Raw genomic sequence first — 15,292 nt, forward strand, 5'->3', positions numbered from 1 at the left:
CCTATTTTCTTACCAGTATGAACACTTATAGAACACTGACTCGTACTACCATTAATCAGCACTAAACACAATTAATACCTTAGAATAATAACAAGCATACCAAAACATACTTCATCTCTTTCAAACTTTTGAAATACTTTTTCTCACAAGATCTTCTAGTAGGATTCTTTCAATAAATCATGGTGACATACAAACTGAATACTTAGTAAGCATACGGCAGGCCAACGAATTCTATCATAGAGGTTTAGTGACCACCAAAACAGAGGTGGAAGACAGCCTTGAAATTCCTACTCTTAACTGCCTGTTTACTTAGCTTCTGCTCGTCAGTAGTCTAGGACTTCTGTTTAGTATCACCTGCCCATGAGGGGCACCTGAGTGGCTCAGTTAGTTAGTTAAGCATCTGCCTTCGGCTCAGGCCATGATGTCAGGGTCCTGGGATCGAGCCCCGCACTGGGCTCTCTGCTCAGCAGGGAGCCTGCTTTTCCATCTCACTGTCCCTCTGTTCCGTCTCTCTCTCAAATCAATCAGTCAATCTTAGTATCAACTGCTCCCGAATCTGAGCCAAAAACTGCTTACACATAATACAGCTTTTTTCCATAAGGTGAGAAAGGACAAACACAAATGAAGTATTAATACATTTCATGTAGACTTGTCAACTTAAAGAAACAGAAACAACCCGCCAATAACCGAACGCATTTCAACTGAGTCTATTCCAAGTATCTACTCACAATTGGAAAATTGGCTTTTTCCAAATATTCAGTCCTTTCCTTTTGGCTACTTTACCTATAACTAAGGTCCAGTGAAAATATATGACATGTTCACTACATAAGGAGGGAAGAAAATAACAGTATCACCTAAGGGCGCCTGTGTGGCTCAGCCGGCTAAGTGCTGGACTCTTGATTTCAACTGTGGTCTTGATCTCAGGGATTGTGAGATTAAGCCCTGTGTCAGGCCCTGTGCTCAGCAGGGAGCCTGCTTGAGATTCTCACCCTCTGCCCCTTCCCCTGCTCTTCTCTCCCCGCCCTCCCGTCTCAAATAAATGAAGAAATCTTAAAAGTAAAACAAAAACACAGTATCTCCTAGTTCAAGGATACTTTTGTCCTTTTCACAAAAACTCCACTTCTAAGTTCTTATTAATGATACTGCCCTTGCTTATGCACGAATCTGAATAGCTCTTTAAGCATTTCACCCTACTATTCATCCTAACAGCACAATGACACTCTCATTTATCTCAAAACTATCCAGAAATAATCAAAGGAAGCGTAATATACCAACTTCGATTTCTCCCACTGCTTCTTGAACATTTATTGAATAAATGAATAAACCTGATGGTCACTCTAGTACTTCCCAACCTTTCCTATCTCATGGCACACATGAAAATCAAGTTTCTAAGAAGAGTGGGGAGAGGAGCTGAAAGACCAGGTGGCCAGAGGTGACCAGCCAAGCACCCAGAGCTTGGAAAACTACCTGGGTGCCCAAGAGCTTGGAGGGGAGATAGTCTTGGCAAACCTGAAATGCACTTACACCACTTCAGTCTTCTCAGAACACTAACTGAGAAGTTCCCCGCGCCATTTTTTTGCCTATTGAGCATATTCCCACTTTTATCACCAGGAAACTATTTTTCCTTTGGTGAATCGTCCCACCCTCTACTCACAGGATCCTGGTGGCACAGACAATTTCAGGGCTGACCCACTTCCATGCTACTCACGATGGCCAGTTAAAGTGCATTAAAGTGTCCCATTCTCCTGCCATAACAGTTGGTTCAGTGTGGGCACGTGGCCCAACAAGGTCAATCCAAACACCTCCCCATCTCCTTTCCTTTTGGATGGAATATAAGGTTATAAGGCTTTGGGCTGCCGGCCAATTCACAGAGGAAACAAAGAAACTATACAGTGAATATACTGTCTAGGCCATGCTTGTTCTAAATTCTGGAGCTAATAAAAGCTATTTAAGACAGATGGGTCTCTGTTACTTATAACCCAAAGTATCACCCTAGAATTTCAAAGACCAATGCATTTCCTGAGTATCAACACATAATTTGATGTAATATATGTTTTACATCAGTGGCATACAAAGGTCAGGTAACTTGCCATAGCACTTCTTTAGATAATCTCTGGGCATTATTGATGCATTAACTATTATAAAGATACTATCCTCTAAGGTGTCTACACTGAGACAAAACATTTATTAGAAGCTGATTTATTACAGAAGGTGAAGGGAGAAACAAAGTGGGAAGCAAAGTAAAATGATTCACATTATGCCTACGCCATATATGAATGACACAGGTACTTGGAGAACATTACAGATCCATGTGGAGAATCAGACCATAAGAGGTCTAGTCAGAAGGAAAACTTTCTGTGATCAGGAGTTGTTTACTTGACTGGAAGGAAAAAGCATGCAAGTTGGGGATAAAAAGAATCCAAATACATTAACTTCCGATCTTAGATGAATGTATTTCTCCCACCTCTACAACTAAATTATTTCCTAAAGGAACACAAATTTTCCATAAAGAGATGAACTTTTTCTTCACTGTGTTTGAAAAGAAGCATAAGCACATACCATACCTATGTGGTGTGGAAACCCTTCTCTTCAGTGTATCCAGTGGGGAAAAAATTAGATTACTTTACCAAATATGTGGTTAAAGGGGGGAGGGAGAGTCTTAATAACGTCTGCCTACTTATTACACTGCAAGTTCTGTGCAGACAGGAACAATGATTATTCACCCTCATAAGCCAGCATGTTCATCCTTACTATACATAGCAAGGACCCAGTATTGTTTCATTAAAGACTGAAGATAGGATCAAACTGCCAAAAGTCAAAGAGAGATTAATGCCTATTACACAGGCATCTTTACCCTAAATTAATTAATCTGCATCCACTTCAAAAGATCAATATTAGGGGCGCCTGGGTGGCTCAGTCAGTTAAGCATCTGCCTTCGGCCCAGGTCACAATCTCAGGGTCCTGAGATGGAGCCCCACATCAAACTCTGCGCTCAGCAAGGAGTCTACTTCTCCCTCTCCCTCTGCACCACTCCCCCAACTTGTGTGCTTGCTCCTTCTCGCTCTGATAAAATCTTTAATTAATAAGTAAATAAAGTAAAAGATCAATATTAGAACTAAGGGATATTCACCTTGGAATAGGCTGCAAGAGTTAACAGAGTGTTACAAACGAGCAAATCTACGAATAAACCATAGTACCAGAATAGCATCATGTGTAGCTTTCACAGTGAAATGTGCTTTCACTGAAGAAACGTTTGCATCAAGTATTCATTCACTCAGAGTACAGACAAAAAAGAACCAACGGAGGTGCACCTGGGTGGCTCAGTGGGTTAAGCCTCTGCCTCCTGCTCAGGTCAGGATACCAGAGCCCTGGAATCAAGCCCCGCATTGGGCTCTCTGCTCAGTGGAGAGCCTGCTTCTCCCTCTCCCTCTGCCTGCTGCTCTGCCTACTTGTGCTCTATCTCTCTGGCAAATAAATAAACCTTAAAAAAAAAAAAAAAAAAACCAACCGAGAAGATAAAAACAGCCTCCCAACTCCCCCCAAAAATGAATCAACCCATAATTTAAGATTTTGATCAAAACCATCCGCAAACCAAGAATAATCTATAATTCCAAGAGTTAAGCTTTACCCCCATTACTCTTCTGTTATTTTCTTACTTTACCTGAGAAGAATCTGCTTGGGCTAATAATGTAGTGACCTTCAGAATCTGGCGAAGATTTTGTCCTTGATCTTCAACAAGGAGGTGAGCCAACAGAAGGAAAACATGCACAGGGATAACTGTGGTAATAGGGAGCAAGGACTCTACAGAAAACAGCCAGTCACTGGCCGCAGACTCTTCTCTCATTACTTCAAGGATCCTCCAGGCTGTAAATATTGATCCATACATGCTGGTTATGGGGAAAGCAAGCTTGTAGGAGAGCTGAAAAACCAACAAAAAGAGGCATGAATAAATGAAGTAAGTCTATTTGTCAGAGATATATTCATTTATTTTTTATACTTCATTGTAAGAAATCAATCCTTCCAACAAAGTACAGAATTTTCAATTCCTGCCAAAAACTCCTCTGCACATATCTGAGCTAATAGGATTACACAAAAATAAAACAGATGGAACTCTAGAACACCTGATTTCAACTCTTCCTCCTATTTACCAAGTGCTCCTGGTTCCAGCAGGAGGGGAGAAAAGGATCAATATACAAGATCCAGAGGCAAAAGAGTTGGGGAAAAAAAGCAAAAAAACAAAAAACAAACCTATTATCACTTAAAAAAAAGTATTCACTGGTGAGAGGGAAGATTTTTAAAAATTTATTTATTTATTTTTTTAAGATTTTATTTGACAGAGAGAAAGACATCAAGAGAGGGGAACACAAGCAAGGGGAAAAGCAGGCTCCTGACCGAGCAGGGAGCACAACATGGGGCTTGATCCCAGGACCCTGAGATCATGACCTGAGCTGAAGGCAGATGCCCGACTGAGCCACCCAGAAGATTTTTTTTTTTAAGATTTTATTTATTTATTTGAGAGAGAGTGCATGCACAGGGGGTAGGGGGTAGACAAACAGACTCTGCACTAAGTGTGGCCCCCAACACAGGGCTCAATGCCAAGCCCCTGAGATCATAACCCAAGCCAAAATCAAGAGTCAGAAAGAAGCTCAACCAACTGTACCACCCAGGCACCCCGTGAGGGGGAGACTAAAAAAAAAAAAAAAAAATCACTGTAATCGCCCCGCTCCAGCTCTGGTAAGAGACAACCCTGGGCAGGTGGCAGACTTGGACTGAGGACAATTCATTTTTGTAACAGACAGAATGTTGACAGGAACAGCATTGGTTCAGCTGGAACCTGGGAATTAATAACTGTGAATAACTTCGGCAATATGAAACAGCCTGACAGCTCTAAATTGAAATGATACCCAGAGAAGAGGTTATGCTTAAGTCAATCTGAGAAATGACTCCTCATGGAAATAAAGTAGTACCGTCAGGGACGGAGATAGACAGTACTCTTGCCAAGGTGAGCAGTGTGCCCACATGGCTCAGGAGAAGTCAGAGACAGCAAAGAAGCATTAAATATTGCCTGCTAATAAAAAGATTCAATTCATACAGAGCATGATCAAACAAATTAGAAATCTCTAGATTATAACTGTCCTGTTACGAGAGACTGTCTTGTTACGAGAGACTGACTTATACAGATACAGAACTGAAAAGATGGGAAGTAAAAATTAAGCCTTATAGGGGCGCCTGGGTGGCTCAGTCGGATAAGCATCTGCCTTCAGCTCTCAGGTCATGATCCCAGGGTCCTGAGATCAAGCCCAGCATTGGGCTCCCTGCTAGGTGGGGAGTCTGCTTTTCCCTCTGCCTCCGCCTGCCGCACCCCCTACTTGTTCTCCCTCTCTCTCTGCATCAAATAAATAAAATCTTTTAAAAAATTAAGCTTTATAAAAAAAATTTTTTTTTTGAAGTAGGCCCCACACCTGGTGTAGGGCTTGAACTCATGACCTTGAGATCAGTCTCATGTTCTACCAACTGAGCCAGCCAGGTAGCTCTGAAATTTTTTTAAATAATAGCTTTACTGAGATATAATTCCCACACCATAAAACCCATCCTTTTAAAGTTTACAACTCATGAACTTTAGTAATTCATGGCATCATCATAGCTAATTTTCATCCCCCAAAAGGAAACCTCATAACCCATCTACAGTCACTCCTCATTCCCCCAACACCACCCTCACAGCCCCTGGAAACCACTAATTAATCTACTTTGTTTCTATTCTGGCTATTTCATCTAATAGGAACCACACAAAATGTGTTTTCTGGTGACCAGCTCCTTTCACTCAGCATGCTTTCAAGATTGATCCATGCTATGGTTTGTATCAACACTTCATTTCTTTTCCTTGGACAGTAATATTCCACTGAATGGATATACCACTTTTTAACATTCATCAATTAGCGGACATTGGGCTGTTTCCACTTTTTGGCTATTATGAATAATGCTGCTATGAAGAGTCCTATAAAAAAGTTTTTGTGAGGACACAGGTGTTCAATTGTCTCAAGTATAGGCTTTAGAGTAGAGAGATACCATTTGAAAGCAAATCCCACTATAAAAACAAATGAGGAACCTATCTTTATTGACATGAAAAGAACTCTCATGAAAATACAAGATGCACACAGTATGCCTGGAATGCTACCAATTATTTTTTTAAACAGGGTGGGGACTATATATTTGTATTTGCTTATACATGCAAAGAAAGTTTTGAGACTACAAAAGAAATTAACATCCACTACTCATCTTTCATTTGAGAGGGTGGGAACTGGGCAACCAGAATCAAGGATGAGAAGAAAATTTCTCATTGATACCATTTTGTAATTTTTGAACCATTTTAATGTGTTATAATTTTTTAAATAATAAATTTTAAAAGTTAAATACTCACATTTATTACAGCCCTTTCTCTCTAAAAATACTTCCTACTACCCAAAGGTGAAATTCACTGAAGAACCAAAGATGAAATTCATTGAAGTTCTTTAGACAAAGGACAAACAGCATTGGACTTGTGCTTTAAAACACCAGGACGTTGGCACAGCCATGCCAGCTAGAGGTTATTACACAAATCTGTGAGCCTCACTTTGCTCATTTGTAAAATGGAAGTAATGACTACCTTCCTGCCAAGATTACTGAGGTACATAATGACACAATAAAGAACCTTGCACAGTCTTTAAAGTTGCAAAATACAGAGAAATATGATCTCTGTCATCTTTAGGAGAGAAAAATAAAACTGGTGGATAGGAGTATAAGAGAAAGTAATTGGAAATCACCATCCACCATAAATTGAGTCAAAAGCAGCAACATTACCCAGACGGGTAAGAGTAAACATACTGAAACAGAAAGAAAATCCTGTTTTACTTGAAGTATTATGTTGATGGTTAGGCTCTGGTTTTTGTCTGTTTGCCTAGGGTTAGAACAGCAGCAGAAAAGCACAGTGTTGAATGAGACATCCCAGAACAGTCTCTCTGTCCAGTGAGTGATGGCTGCCCTTGGCACAGTCCCAGGGCAAGGATGCAACCCAGGGCTTTCTCTAAGCATCAGCTACCAAATCCTGGCCCCACAGCCCAGAGGAGGGCCTGTGAAAGTGCTGGCAGGCTCTCTGTTTTAGAGGAGAAAGCAGGTGTTCAAAAATAAAGGAGGTTTATGTTAGGTGAATTACATCTCAGTAAGAAAATACAAGAAAAAAGGAACCATTAAAAAATAACATTTAAAGGAATATTAAATGGTTGTAAAACATCTACAGATACTAGTTGAGAATCTTTATTTGAAAAAGCTTGTAATAAAAATGTTTGAGTCTGTTAAGTATTAACAATAAGACATATCTGATAGCACTTCTTTGCCTAAAGGGGTCTGAAAAAGAAATTGTGAGTTCAGCGAACAACAGAGATTTTCATTAACTTGAAAGAGTAACACTCGTCTATGACACCCTGGGTGGCTCCACTGGTTAAGTGCCTGACTCTTGATTTCAGCTCAGGTCATGGTCTCAGGGTCCTGGGATCAAGCACTGCTGAGCATGGAGCCTGCTTGGGATTCTCTCCATCTCCGTCACCCTCTGCCACTCCCTCTGAGGTTTCACTCTCCTCTCATGAGTGCTCTCTCACTCAAATAAATCTTTAAGATTAACACTCCTCTGTAATAGTGACCAAAATAGGCTTAACTAAACTGGAGCCACAATTTGATCAGGAGAAGGGGTAGGGAAACTCAAACCTGGAGCCCCTTGAAAGGAGGACAGATTTTTTCCAGACCCTTCTAGCACGCACCAGAGCACGCACCAGAGCAGAGGCAAAAGACTGGACTAGACAAAGCCTCAAGAGGCTCTTTCTGCCCTATACCTCCATGAAGAATCTAGTCAAGAGTGAAGAGGTTTGGGAGGGCTGCTTATCACCCAAGGAAACCCACACCGTCCTCAGTATCCATGTGATTCAGAAGATGATGGAAGATATACAAGGTCTAAGACTTACTAATTCCTCTTAACTTCCAACAAAAAGTTTCTAAGAAGCCAATTTATTTTAATGTACCATGACTTAATGTTAACCTGTAAATCTGCAACTGTTCTATTTACTTGCAAGTTCAGCACAAAGATGACAAATTACCAAAAGGGCAAAAAAAAAAATAAAAAAAATCAAACTGGAGTCAGTAGGATGTAGGCTCTATAGTTAAACAGTCAAAATCTGAATCTCAACTCTATTCTTCACTAGCTGTGTAATCTGGGTAACTTAACTTCTCTAGCCTCAGGTTCTTCAGTTGTCAAAGGAGTATTCTAAGAAGTCATCAGGAAAATGCAAATCAAAACCCTAAGGAAAAGGCACTTCACACCTGCTAGAGGCAAAAACATAGGCAATGACAAGTGCTGGTGAGGATATGGACAAGTTGGAAGCTTCAGGCTTGGCTGGTGGGCTGGTGGGCATGTAAAATAGCATAGCTCCTGTGGAAAATAGTCTGGTAGTTCCTCCAACAGAGTTAGCATATGATCTAGCAATTCCGCTCCTAGCTATCTACCCAAGAGAAATGAAAACATGTCCACATAAAAACTTACATAGGAAGGCTCATAACAGCACTACTAATAATAGCCAAAAAGTGAAAACAACCCAAAAGTTCATCAGCAGATGAATGGAAAAGTAAAACGTGGTGTGTATCTATGCAGTGGAATATTGTCCAGGAATTTTTCCTACCATGTCTGCCAGGGGCATATAGGAGAACCCAGGAAATGTCTTCCTGTGGAGGACCCAGGCCACCCCATTCACACCCCAGGAGGTGGTTTCCTACAGACCAGCTCTGGCCTGAGGTACCCGAGAGAATGTCACCATCTAGCAGGCCACAGCCACATCCTTCCTGCAAGGTCTCATCTTGATCTTGAGTAGAGAGACTTTCTCCATTCCTTCCTTTGGGTAATCTCTCCAGTCCTAGAAGTAGGAGCTTCTCCTTACATTTATCAATGAATATTCCTTAGAGCTTCTTTTATAACTTTTAGTCATGGGAGAGCATTTACTAGTTAATAATTCTCTGTATTAAGTTTTTCTTTGTTCAAATTACCAGCAGGATCTCTCTCTCCTGCCTAGACCCAGACTCATACCCTGGTGCTTTCTTTCTCCCCACCACATTCTCTGGGGGCCGGGGTGCAAAGATTTTAAGCACATTAGAATTTACAACTAGTGTCTGATTTTTTTTTTTTTTTGGCCTAGGAAGACACAAATAGGTGGTTTTAAATATCCCATTTAATAGCTTAATAGAAGAAATCTTGTTTTTCACAGACCACTAAAAAATATTAAAAGCTTCTGGGATTATGTTAATCCTTAAAAGAAGATGAGTGGTTGTTTTAATAACTTACTTTTTTCAATTCTTAAAAACTGGAGATTAAAATGTGTGTTTCATTTCATGGTTATCAACACATCAGAAATGGGTAGGGAATACAGAATTGTGTGGTACAGAACATTTACCTTTGTTTCCATTGACCGGTAGAACTGTGCTTCTTAAAAACTGCTCTAGTTCTAAATCAAACACACTAAGTCAGAGTCACCCATCTAAAAAGAAATAATAAAAAACAAGACCTGTGGTTTTATACAAAGGTCTTTCTGTAATATACGGAGATGGAAAAATGATCTTTCATATCTTTAGGAGAAGCACAAATCTCTCAGTGAATAGAAACTTACTGAATGATTATCATGTGGTAAACAACGTGTCAGGTGTTGAGAATGCGAAGTTAAATAAATAACATCCTATCTTATTTCAGTATGTAGAGTATTCAATTAACAACTGGCTAAAAGACTTTGAATGCTCTCATCTATGATCCCATCACAAAGATAAAGCAAAAACACTTCAGTGGGGGAAAAAAAAAATACAAAAAGTTTAACAACTGTTGCAATTTCAATTTCAACATGCTTAAGAGAATACAGGCAAAGTGTGAGAAAGGCCAAGATCCTTTCCCTCAATGAGCTCGCAGCATAGCTGGAAGAACATACACGTAGCTTTCTACCTTAAGACACAACACGACTGAGTAATACTAAAAGAGCTGGGGATGCCAAGAAAAGGGTCATGAATTCGGACTCCAGGAGGCTGAGAACATCTGGCTAGGTCTTGAAGAATGAGTAGGTCAGGCAAAGGAAACAAAAGAGCATTACGAGCAAAAGCAAAGATTCAGGGAGAGAACTGGAGAGTTTGCATCCTGTTAAAATTTATAGGTATGTCTGATAGAGAGGTCTGGACGGGCGCGGAAGGAAAGCCAACAGCAAACTGTGGATTACAATTTTAAAAATGGGGATCATATCTCCACTCCCAGCTTCCATTTTGCAGCACGTTATCACAGGAGAATGTATATGGCCCTAATAGTATCCCTTCCTCGTCCCTCTTCACCAGCTGCTGAAAAGACAGTCTAACTATCAGAGTTAGTGAGTAAGATTCACACACACGTGAGTGAACAGTAAAGCGTACTGGAGTCAGGACGATTCTCAGGAAGTATCCATCGTCTTAATTACGTGTCTGACCCTGTCCTAAAGGGATGAGAAAACTTTTTGTAAGCTCAAAGAATAGAATTCTCAGACACGGGGACATCTTGTCCTGCCCCCAGGTCCATCCAGAACCCAATCATTGTTCTACAGGACCAAACCACAACAGGAAGTAAAACGGTATTAGAAAATTTGGGCCACATTCCGTCCTATCAGGGTGGAGACAAGAAGTTCCTTCTCTTAGGCAAGTCAACTACCTACTTCAAGTTTGAAAGTTCTAGACGAGCAATTAGGAATTCCGAAGCTGTAGAATAAGGTCAGTTTGCCTATACGCTGGTTTCTGCCTGCACCCTCAAACCAGGAATTACAGTGCCTGCATTTGGGCTGCGAGGACATTTAACACACGCAATGAGACACAACCCTGCTTTTGCAGACGGAGCGACTGGCCTGCATTTACATACTATCTCTCTCCATGGCAACATGTTTCACCAGTTTCACTTCTTTAATCCTCATTCAATCCCCTTCAAATTCATAGCTGGGAAAGTAATACTACATTTTACTAAAGGCAACACTCAAATACCAAAAGAGAAAATGTCTAACCAACGTGGGCCCAGAACCCAGCCACTAACCAGACGTTGACCATACTTTTACATTCTCTTGACAGAAACAGACAGATGAAGCGGACTGAGGTTCATCAGCCGGGGGAGCAGTGTGTGAGACCTGCAGTCTTCCAATTGAAGGCAGCAGTGGAGGGTAGGACACAGGAGACAACAAGAGCCATTTTGTCAAGGAAAATGGCCTAAGGTGACAAATATTAGAAAAGAAGTCTAGAAGTCTCAGGTCTTACAGATCCCAGAACCTTCAGGCACTTGAGGAGATTTCCCACCTTGGATTGTCCCAGATGTAACAACATGGTGCATAAACATGTAAATTAAATAGTATGATAAGAAAAAAGGATTCCTTGCTCAAATGTGTTGGAGAGGGGGGCACCTGGGTGGCTCAGTGGGTTAAGCCTCTGCCTTCGGCTCAGGTCATGATCTCAGGGTCCTGGGATTGAGTCCTGCATCAGGCTTTCTGCTCAACAGAGAGCCTGCTTCCCCTCCTCTCACTCTGCCTGCCTCTCTGCCTGCTTGTGATCTCTGTCTGTCAAATACATAAATAAAATCTTAAAAAAAAAAAAATGTGTTGGAGAAGCACAAGAAATTAGTTCCTTTTCTGCAGGATTTCTCAGGACTTTGAACTACTAATATAGTCAGAAAACTCAAAGAGGGGGGCACCTGGGTGGCTCAGTCGGTTGAGCATCTGCCATCAGCTCGGGTCATAATCTCAGGCCCCTGGGATTGAGTGACACATCAGGCTCCTTGCTCAGCAGGCCTGCATCTCTCCCTCTCCCTCTGCCTAGCCATCCTCACCCCCGCTTGTGCTCACGCTCTCTGACAAATCAAAATCTTTTAAAAAGAAAATTTTTTTAAAGAAAACACAAAGAGGAAAAAATTATACAGCATCTCCAAAACTTATTTTGCACTCTCCTCTCACAGTCTAGAAGAATAGACTAAGAGCTATACCACTGTGTGACAGAATGGTAAAGTTCAAGGAGAGGAGTTTAAATCCAAACAGATATTCACCAGGAGGTGAGATTATCTGCACAAACCGAAGTCCCACATTACCACTTCACCTTTATTTAAGAGAAACAAGGCGCCTCGGTGGCTTACTTGGTTAAGCCTCTGCCTTCAGCTCGGGTCATGATCCCAGGGTACTGGGATCGAGTGCCACATCAGGATTCCCACAGGGAGTCTGCTTCTCCCCCAGCCCCTCCTCCCACACATTCTCTCACTCTCAAATAAATAAATAACATTTTTAAAAAAAATAAACATGAGAATCCAGGCTGAACTCATGCATTACCTTTTGGTGGTCATCTCCATAGGGCTCCTGCTGTACCATTTCTAAAAGGTTCAGAGCCAGCTGCTGCCTCGAGGGACCTTCCTCATCCACGGACATACAGTCTTCCAGGGCAGAAGAAGACAGTATCTGCAGAAGCGGCATCACTAGCACCAAGGATGACCTTGGGATTTTCTGACCCTCGGCAACAGAGAGGAGCTTCAAAGCTATTCATCAAAACAACAATTTGCATTTAAAAAAATTACTACCCCAATCAAACAAAATGCTATTTTGTTCAAGAGAGATATGCAAAAAGTTTTCTCACCCCTTTACAACTGGGTCGGACACACAACTGAGACAATGGATCTTACCCTTTTAGAAAGGAACATAAAAATTAACTATTGTCTAAAAGAAGCTATTAATGTATGTTCCTGATAACTTTAGGATACTCATAGAGAAAATACATACCATAGAGTATAAACCAACTCTTTTTAAGTAAATGTGACTTTCTTTAAAATACAACTCAGCTGGGGCACCTGAGGAGCATCTGACTCTCGGTTTCGGCCCAGGTCATGATTCCAGGGTCCCGAGACCAGGCCCCACATCAGGCTCCATGCTCAGTGCAGAGTCCACCTGAGATTCTCTCCCTCTCCCTCAGTCCTCCTCCTTCCCCTCCCCCCCACACACTTGGATGCTCTTTCCCTTCCCCTCAAATAAATAAATAAATAAATAAATAAATAAATAAATAAATATCTTTAAAGATAAATAAAGTACAATTCAACTTTTGTCCTTTTATTTTTTTTTTTTAAGATTTTATTTATTTGAGAGAGAGAGAGTGAGTTGAGAGAGAGCACAAACAGGGGAGGGATCAAGGGAACTTTTGTCCTTTTATTGCCAGGTCCTTCCACTGCCCTCAACAGAGCCAAGAGACTGGAGTTCCTGATCCTTGGATTTTAAGACCAATGTGCATGCTTCCCTTACAAACCCAGGTGAGAATTATATTGAGATGCATTGCTAAAGGGAGGCAAAACAGGGAAGTCCTTCACTGTAATTGCTAAAAAGTGAATCAGGAAAAGTCTCAGAGTCCATAACCAGTAACAATCAAACCCATTTTCATAAATGATCTTTTTTTTTTTTTTTAAAGATTTTATTTATTTATTTATTTGACAGAGAGAGAGAGAGAGCACAAGTAGACAGAGAGGCAGGCAGAGAGAGGGGAAAGCAGGCTCACCGCCGAGCAGAGAACCCGATGCGGGGCTCGATCCCAGGACCCTGAGATCATGACCTGAACCGAAGGCAGAGGCTTAACCCACTGAGCCACCCAGGTGCCCCTAAATGATCTTTTTTTAACACAGACACTCAACTTATACATCAGAAATACACAGGAAAAAAAAAAGAAAGAAATACACACAGAAATGTGTGATGACTTACTCACATATATAATCTCCCCTAGACCATTAACAGAATGAGATAAAGCAGAAATATATTTTTCACAATTATTAGATGAACCCTAATTTACCAAAAGATGTTATTCATAGGCTTCCGAGCTAGATTATCGATCAATCGATCTCCCCACAACACCAAAAAAAGTCTAGTCTACAAGCCTTAAGTCATGTCAGTGAATTGCCAATATTTTCTTCTCATTATTTGGCAGTCAAACCTGAACATGGTATGAAGTACAAACACCTGTTATTCTAACACTGCTAATTGACCTTTCCTGCCTAAATATTAGTCTTTTTTAATTAAGTTTTAAAAATATGGAATGCTTCACGAATGTGCCAGTATCTTTGCACAAGGGGCATGCAAATCTTTTCTGTATCATTCCAATTAAAATATTAATTTTAATTCATAATTGTCCCTGAGAGATTATGAAAATCCATTATCTCTAATAAAACAGGACATGTACACATTTCTATTGTCTATATTATAAATCTTCCAGGCATTTTTATAAATTGCTATTTACAATCAAGGCTAGTGTTAATAATTAAGAAGCATAACACTGTATTAATGCTATGGATTTGTCAAGTTTGAAATCATCAATATCTTCTTGGTTATCCTATTTGAACACTCTTTCCCAATATACTAAACAGCCCATCTTCCCTACTCTTCAACGTAACATACTGGATAATGGAAACGCTCTGTCACTAGATTATAGTGCTGTTTGTACAACTCTGTAAATTCATTTTTTTTTAAAAGCCACTTTATTGTACACTTAAAAATGGTAAACTTTGTGGTAAATAAATTATACCTCAATAAAGCTGTTAAAAAAAACAAAACTACAGCTGTCAGTGGATGGAACTGGAGGTTATTATGCTGAGCGAAATAAGTCAATCAGAGAAAGACAAGTATCATGTGATCTCACTGATGTGGAAATTAAAAAACAAAACAGAGGATCATAAGGAAGGGAGGAAAAAATAAAACAAGATGAAACCAGAGAGGGAGAGAAAACCATAAGTGACTCTTAATCTCGGGAAACAAACTAAGGGTTGCTCGAGGGGAGGAGGTGGGAGGGATGGGGTGGCTGGGTGATGGACACTGGGGAGGGTATGTGATGGAGTGAGCCTGCGTATTATACAAGATTGATGAATCTACTGACTTCTATCTCTGAAACCAATAATACATTATATATTAATAAATTTAATTTAAATTAAAAAATGGAAGAGGAAAAAAGCAACAACAACTATGGCTGTCAGAAGTACCAGCCCTGGGCGCCTGGGTGGCTCAGTGGGTTAAAGCCTCTGCCTTCGGCTCAGGTCATGATCCCAGGGTCCTGGGATCGAGCCCCGCGTTGGGCTTTCTGCTCAGCAGGGAGCCTGCTTGCTCCTCTCTCTGCTTCTCTGCCTATTTGTGACCTCTGTCTGCCAAAAAATAAATAAAATCTTTAAAAAAAAAAAAAAAAGAAGAAGAAGAAGTACCAGCCCTGGCAAATTATACCTCTGGAA

At 40.7% G+C, this 15,292-nt stretch overlaps 1 protein-coding gene and 2 non-coding genes across 4 annotated transcripts in view; all 3 read right to left on the bottom strand.

Annotated features, from left to right (window-relative positions):
* FOCAD (focadhesin) overlaps positions 1-15,292 on the bottom strand; it is a 297,139-nt gene that overhangs the window by 191,277 nt on the left and 90,570 nt on the right. For both annotated transcript variants that reach the window (XM_032880503.1, XM_032880504.1), the window contains exons 10-11: positions 12,375-12,577; positions 3,662-3,919 (exon numbers count right to left, since the gene is read on the bottom strand). In XM_032880503.1, coding sequence (XP_032736394.1) covers positions 3,662-3,919; positions 12,375-12,577 — 461 coding nt within the window. The remainder of the gene's footprint in view (positions 1-3,661; positions 3,920-12,374; positions 12,578-15,292) is intronic.
* LOC116881052 lies at positions 6,994-7,121 on the bottom strand. Its single transcript, XR_004385339.1, has one exon. It is a non-coding gene; the product is annotated as a small nucleolar RNA SNORA30/SNORA37 family (small nucleolar RNA).
* On the bottom strand, positions 14,102-14,203 carry LOC116881048. The gene has a single exon (XR_004385336.1). It is a non-coding gene; the product is annotated as a U6 spliceosomal RNA (small nuclear RNA).

The sequence above is a fragment of the Lontra canadensis genome, unplaced genomic scaffold (assembly GCF_010015895.1).
Source record: "Lontra canadensis isolate GAN:19392208 unplaced genomic scaffold, GSC_riverotter_1.0 scaffold70, whole genome shotgun sequence".
NCBI classification, from domain to species: domain Eukaryota; kingdom Metazoa; phylum Chordata; class Mammalia; order Carnivora; family Mustelidae; genus Lontra; species Lontra canadensis.